The following is a 7689-nucleotide window of genomic DNA, read 5'->3' on the forward strand; positions in this document are numbered from 1 at the left end:
CTGGGGATTCCTACTTCCTAGGTGGAGTACCTTACATTTATCTTTGTTGAATTGCATTCTATTTCATTCTGCCCATTGATCTAACCTGTCCAGGTTGGCCTGTATTTGCTCCCTACCCTCTGTCGTATTAACTTTGCCCCATAACTTGGTATCATCTGCGAACCTGGGGAAGGTGCTCACCACACCCTCATCCAAATTGCTGATGAAGATATTAAATAATACCAGTCCAAGGACCGAACCTTGCAGGACCGCACTCCCTACCTCCTTGCAGGCTGAGAATGACCCGTACATCACCACTCACTGGGTGCAGTCCCTAAGCCAGTTAGCCACCCACCTGACTGTGTAGGCATCCACTCCGCAGCCTGTTAGCTTCCCTATGAAAATAGGATGTGAAACTGTGTTGAAGGCCTTCCTAAAATCCAGGTAGATGACATCGACCTCAGCTCATGGAAGTCCTCCATGATGCGGTAAGGACTACTCCCAGCCACATCATTAGTGCCCACATGGGCAAGGACTGTGAGGTAGTAGTTGGAGGACTTGATGAGATTAGGAATCCTTGCAGTGATGTCACTGATCTTAGCTCCAGGCATGCAGGAGACCTCTCTCATCATGGGATCTGGTCAGCAGATCAGCCCTTCTGTGCCTCTCAGGATTGAGTGACCCACCACAATAACTCAGCGTTTCTTCTTCTGCTTGGATAAATTAATATTTATCTGCCCTGGGCTGCCTGTCATGTGGTCCTTGATGGCTTGCCAAAACTCAGTAAGCGGCCCTCTGCCCAAAATAATTGCCTGCCCCTGATATAGTGGGTTGGGAGGGCCATTGGCCCTTACAGTTCTTGGCCCTGTGGACTGATTGTCAATGAGGATATCAATCCAGTGGAGGTAGCCATTCTCATAGTAAAAAACAATCATTGTTTCCAATGGGTTGATGGCCATTTGACCACTGAGAACTGGGCTGAAACAATGTGCTTAATGATTTTCAGTTATCACTAAGTTGGGCTGAGAACCCTAGAAATGAAACACTCTATTTCCAGTCCCCTGAGTCATCTGCTTTCTGTTTATAGGGCATTTCATTGTCAGCTGCACATCTTTTTTGCTGTCATATTTTATTTCTCCAACCCAAGGTCTAACAGTTTTTGAATAAAAAATATAATAATGGTCTCCTCAGAGAAGGAACTACTGTCCTAGGCAGGTCAACCTTTTGATCACTCAGCCATGACAATATTGCTTTTTAAAAAAATCTATTTCCATAAATCAAGCAGATCTTCAGTGTTTTCTCCACATTCTTGTAAGCTTGAGTAGCCTCTTATGTGCTCTCCAAGCAAGTGAGTGAAATGAGGCAAATTTAAACATTCCCAACATGGTTTTGGTTGCTTGAGTTGCTGTCAGAACAAATGATCTTATGCTTATTTTGTGTAATTGTGACATGCTGATAAACAAGCTGCATTGATATGCAAGGCTGATAGAATCTGATGTTTGTGGCATGTGTTCTCTAAAGGCACTTCTACCTGTGCTCCAGCGCGTTCTGATTAGAACACAACCACAGAATCGATCGATTGAATCTGCTACAGAGTTCTGATCGGGATGCTGCAATATCTCATTTATTCAGGGTCCCCATTTCTCAAAACAGTGGCAGGGGCACTTTAACTTAAGCTCATTTGACAAGCTAATTTAGTTAAAGCGCCCCCACCACCATTTTGAAAAGAGGGATGCTGAATACATGAGACTTTGTGGGCGTTTTAAATTAAAGCAGCTCCTGAAAGCTGCTCTAGTTAAAACATCGCCCCCCTTCTCCCCCTAAGAGGAACCCCCTCTTAGGGAGAGATATATGGGTGCCTTAAGAGGCCAAGTTGCGTTCCCAATTAAGAAGGGTACCACCAAACAAAGCAACTTGATTATCTTCTAGACTGGTTAACAACACACAGTTTTGCCAGTTGTTGTAAACAACATCCATGCAGTACCTGTCACAGGATGAGCTCAGAATTTTTGTCTGAGACTTTTACCACTCGGGCTTTAATTTGAAGATAGCTGAACAGATGTTACAGAGAAGCCAACTCATTGGCTGGGAAGAGTCTTCTGTCTGATGGTCCTTAACAACTAGGGACTAAAGTAGAGGGAACAAGTGGGTTTGGAGAGGAAATGAAAAGATAGGTATTTGTGACTCACAACTGTGGAATGAGGAATGAGCCGTAGTTTTTAATAGGGATGTTTCTTAAAAATCAAATGAATAAGGTTATTCAGGCATGTACAATGTCCTTGTGAAAGGCTTTTCAAATGATATTATACAGTATTTGTCTGATTTATGGTCCCATTAATGAAATGATTTCCCCTTGGCTTCTAAAAAGCTGAAGCTGGTTATAATTAAAAGAACTGCACCTTCCTAAAAGATTTATACAATACAGTCATTCCCTGGGCAGCAGGACAAGCAGAATGCCATTTGACTAAATGAAACATACTGGTCACCCTTGGCTATAGAACACTGATGAGAGTAACAAAGATGCCTTTTAGCCAGAACTGCTGAAATGGTCAGCTTGCTTTGCTATAAAGCTCAATTATGGACAGTGGCAAGGCAGTTAACAACAAACCTCAATTAGCTGTAATGTCCAGTAATAAAATAACTGGTGCGTAGTATCCATTGCACCCAGCTCCCAGTATTTTGGGTATCTGCACACTTCTCACCCTTACTCACAAGGAGCCAGCAAGTTCCTCCCTTCTTTACTATAGCGAAGAATTTCAGGTCCCTTCTCCATGTTAGTTCTCAGTGCAGCACACATGTACCTGCTTTCCACTCAGTTGGACCGTAAAGAACTGAACTAGAGACAAACAAAGCTGGCCAAAAATTCAGCATGGAATCAGAGAAGAGGTTGTGCTGGTTTTGACAGGTGATGGGAGGATGGCCAACTAAGTACCAGGATTGGTGCTGCTCTGCATCAGGTGCTTTGTTAAATTCCCTTCATCTCCCACTTTCTTCCTGTCATGTGACATGTATATTACAGCTGTCTTATAAAAAGAGTTTGCAGTTTTTTTGCACCCTAATATTAAGACCAGGCCTTTAACCATATGTCTTTGACTGTTTGCAGGCAAAGGAAGACCTTGAAGGAACATCCATTTTTTACCAGCAGATTTCCACTTTTCTATCCCATACAAGGCTTCCAAATGTTATCTGGTGGGAAGCAGAACTGACCAATTGCCTCCAGAACCAGCTATATTCACTCTGTCCTGAAATTCCTACTGTTGGACTCAGCTGTGTTTCTACCATTAACCCTGACCCTAAGGTACCATATATAAACCATTAGTGTTCTACCATAAACAGATCCAAAAAAAGTTGTACTTTATCCAGTAAGGTTCTTTTCTTTTTGTCTGGCTGAGGGTTTTAGGACCTTCATTTAACAGGTGCTGTGCCTTGCTGTGTCTTATTGGGTATTTATACCCATACGTTTTCATGCCCCAACATGCTGGAGATCCAGCGCATTGGAGCAGACTCGATTAATCATGTCTGCTCCACATACAAGCTGACACACACTGCGCTGTGTTGCATGCAGTTGTATAAGCAATGAAATGCATGTCAGTGTGCACAAAATGGTGGCAGTGCGTTTTTGAACGAGAACACCTTCGATGAGTTTTAGTTCAAATGTGCGCCACCACCATTTCTCAGTGCTGATGCACATTTCACCACTTAAACAACTGCACACAAAGCAGTGCAGTGTGCGTCAGCTTTTAAAAGTGTCCAGCGCTGCGGCACAAGCATGTATACAAATGCCCATTGAGATCAGCAAGGGTTAAAAATTCAGAGTATCTCTTAGGATCAAGTCCTATAAGGCTGTATCAGAATAGGCTAAATATGAAAGGACTTTAACTTCATGCCAAGCAGGGATGTACCTAATGATCCATAAGTGGCAAAAAAGTTAACCTCTTCATTCCTGGCAGGCTGTGCCAGTCTTGCAAATAGATGAACTGTTAAAAGAGTTTGTGCATTTCTGGTTTACAGGGCAGGTCTTTTTATTTAAAAGCTTCTGACCTTATTTAGGACTGGAAATATTGAACTGCCTTTTTTACCTAAATGCAAATTGTCATAGCTGCATTCAAGCTGAGATATACTGTAAGCTATATTGTGCCTTCTGTAGGACAGATTTACTGGACCTCTAGAGTCTCTCCACAGCAGGTAGTCAGAATGTACCTGTCTGCATTTCCTGAGAGCCAGGAAGAAGGCTGAGAGAGGTCCAGCAATGGAACCTACAAACCTTCCAACAAAAGAGTTCTGCACTGGAAGCAATGTCCTTTTTCTTTAATAAATAGCAGGGGCCACCAGCAGGTATATTTTTTCTTCCTTGCCTACATGCACTACCTCCAGCTATTCCTGCTCAATACAACTACATGGTATTTGCCTTTTCTTCTGCATTAATATCCCACTTACTCCATTCCTGTAGCAACAGTGGGAGTCAGTCAGGTTGTTTCTTCATTCCTAGCTCAATGTAAGTACCAATGCACCATCCCAAGAATTAATGGACATTGCAGTATTCTTCCGTAACTAAATTGAACAGCTTTTGAAACTGAGGTGGTATGACAGTGATTACATAATTGTAATTAGATTCAAGGGTTAATGTTTCTCAGTGTCAATGAGGATGTTGAAAATGTAGGTCTTAACCTTACATCTTCAGTTTTTCCTATAGGTTATCCAATATCTTTGAATGAAAATGGGTATTTATTTCTCATTGATGTGCAGCTAGTGTAAACTTTAACTCCTGGCAAGTGGTGTAAAGCAGCCCAACATATTTGTAAAAGATATGGTACATATTTGTAAGGTATAGAATTAGGCTTAATTTAAAACATGCAGAGCTTTTATGCCTGCTGTCTGTTAAGTGAATTATAAATCTTCAGAAACTGAACAGTCAAGCAGCACCTACATTTCCTGTGTGAAGGATATCAGCTTCACCTGTTTTGAAGAAATGAAATTAGATTAACAGCCAAATTCCCTTCTGAGTTTTGAGTGCTTAGCACCTCCCTGGATCAAGTCCTCAGTTACACAAAGACCACAGCACATCCTGGACATGCATCTCTTTCAGTTAAAACAAAGTTGGTACCTCCAAACAAGACAACAGGCCAGATTCTCAGCTGCCACCAGATTACTCTGTTAACTACATTGGAGCTATGCCAGTTGTCACCAGCTGGGAATCTGTCCTTATGTTAATAAAACTATACTTGCATAAGCTCTACATATAATAATCAAAATTTGCTTTAATTGGGTACAAGGGCATGAATCCCTCTTACCATCTTTTATATTGTGAGGGACCAAGAGATGCAACTAGAATTGAGCGCTCTAAACACTGAACACACAAAAAGTAAATGCCAATTTCAACTCCAAAGAGCTTGTAGTCTAAACAACAAGATACAAAGGGTAGATTAAACTAAGGAATCAACAGGAGTTGGGAGAAGGAAAAATAAGGTAAAAATATAAGATTGCTTCAGCACAGCCTAGATTTATGCCCCATTATAAGCAGTCATCAGCAGTAATCACAGTGAATCTTAAACAAACTGTTTGTCAGAGAGAGAGAGACAGTATTTTGCTTTCAGTCATTTGGCGAAGTTGTTTTTCAGCAAATGTTGAGCCCCAGATTAGATCACTGTACCTTTGTATCTTACTTTGAAATTTTCCATTAAGGCTTCCTTTTCTTTCCTTTCTCATGTCCTTGTGACAAAGTATTTAGCAGAATTTCGCAGATTCATTGGAATCTGCCAGCCCCATGCTTTGAGTACTTCTACTGTGTCCATACATATCATTTATTGATCTGCAATATTGCACTTTAGTTATGAAGAACAAATTCGCACAGGAACCATTACAACCCCAGATTAGGTTAGGAGTGACATAATCCTTGAGAGGTTATTAATTAGAATGCTCCTTGTCAGCAAAAAGAGAATAGCTTAATTTTAATATGATATAAAACCAAATGTTGACTCATGTTAACATTTAGGGGTTCTGAGGAGATGGATTTTCATCTTCATCACTTCTTTCCCCAGCCTATTCCTTCCTCATTATCCAAAATGAGTGGAGAGTAGTGTATTGGAGAAGGTTCAGCCCCACCAGGAGCGAGACTGGCCCACTCCCTTCTAAAGCATCAACCATTTTACTGAGCCCACACCCTCTGGTTTGCTTTCTCCCCCAACTTCCTCCCTTGACTGCCCAAAGGAGAAGGCCAGTTTCAAAAGGAGTGCCAAAGAAGGCTCAGGATGATGCCTGATCTGGGGCTTGGTAGTTAGACTACTGTACTAGGAAGTCAGAGAGATGCAGGTTTAAACCTTCTTTGGGTGAGGGGAGCCTAGACTTTGGGGGGCTTCTTTGGCAAGTGCTGTAATGATTCATTTATTGCGGGTAAGAAATAGAAGGGCTGCATCCTTCTGTTCCCTCCACAGTCTAACACCTACTAGTCATGGGTTTCTGGCTTCCTACACATATGTGTAGGGACCTACCTAATTCATGGAGGCTGCCTCCTCTGTTTTATGGGCAGAACATGGTCCCAGGCAAATATTTTCAGATGAAGTGTGGTGCCCCCCCATGCCTCTGATTGACTGAGGGGCCTAGTGGCCCCATGCCTTGCCACGGATTGGCTGTAGGGACTGCCTGTCATGTGGACCTGCCCTTCACCACTGATTGGCCAATTGGTGGAGAGAGGCGGGGCCACATGACAGGCAGTTCTTGCAGCCAGTCAATGGTGAGGGGCAGGGTCAGCAGCCATCTTGCTGGCATCCCTTCAAGTGGGCAGTCACCCCCCCACTTCCCAGCAAGCTGCCACAGTGCTTGATAAGTTATTTATGTATTTTTTTTCCCGTGGATTTTGTGGATTTCATGGGCATTGCCCAGATTTTGCAGGCAATTCCATATTTCATGGAATCCATGAAATCGCTAGTTTGGTAGGTTTCTACTTATGTGTCTTAGACTCTGGTACGCATCCACAACTGGTGCACACTGTGTAGCTTACTGTGTATGGCAGTGTGCATGTGCGCACTTATACATCCCCACTGTCAGGGAAATAGAATGGCTACTTGTGTATAAGTGGCAGTTTTTATACTTACACACCTAAACATATGCCATTTAGACGCACAGAAAGAAATAGAATTCCACTCAGTCTCAAAAGATCATGAAGGGTGAGGAACCACTCCCTGATTTCTTGGCATGAAAATTCTGAATAAGCTCTGTCATCTTCCAGGAAGTCTCTCAAGAGAAGTGGTTGAAGTAGAAGGGGCAGAAGACCCATCATGTGCAACATATAAAATTGGATTAGAGATATTACTAAAATATGCTGTTACATTGTTTAAGCCAATGGTGTGTGATTATTTTGGGTGGAGGGCCACTTAAGTTTTGGCGAGCTGTTGGGGGTCTCATAAGTAGCTCCAATCCTTGACAGTTGCCCCACCCCCTGGTTGCAACATTGGGACCAGAAGTCCTGCCTCATAACCCATGACCTTTGCCACTGCAAGTCTCTCCCCACCTGCCCCCCACATACTCGTTTTGGGAGTAAGGGGTTGCAATCTTAGAACCAGAAAAAAAATCGTACACTAAAAGACAAAAACCTACTATAATATATTTTTAATGTTATTACAAAATGTATTTGTTGTGACTTGTGGTTTTGTACTGTATATAGAAGGGATTGCATAATAACTCAAAAATAAAGGGTCACTCTTTTATATTGTG

General features: G+C 42.3%; 1 protein-coding gene across 6 annotated transcripts in view; it reads left to right on the forward strand.

The window, feature by feature from the left end:
* Window positions 1–7689, forward strand: part of CUNH16orf71 (chromosome unknown C16orf71 homolog) — a 250942-nt gene that overhangs the window by 100318 nt on the left and 142935 nt on the right. For all 6 annotated transcript variants that reach the window (XM_019507572.1, XM_019507575.1, XM_019507573.1 and 3 more), the window contains one exon: window positions 3083–3277. In XM_019507572.1, the coding sequence (XP_019363117.1) occupies window positions 3083–3277 (195 nt within the window). The remainder of the gene's footprint in view (window positions 1–3082; window positions 3278–7689) is intronic.

This window comes from Gavialis gangeticus, unplaced genomic scaffold (assembly GCF_001723915.1).
Source record: "Gavialis gangeticus isolate Ggan-Ray unplaced genomic scaffold, GavGan_comp1, whole genome shotgun sequence".
Classification (NCBI taxonomy): Eukaryota; Metazoa; Chordata; order Crocodylia; family Gavialidae; genus Gavialis; species Gavialis gangeticus.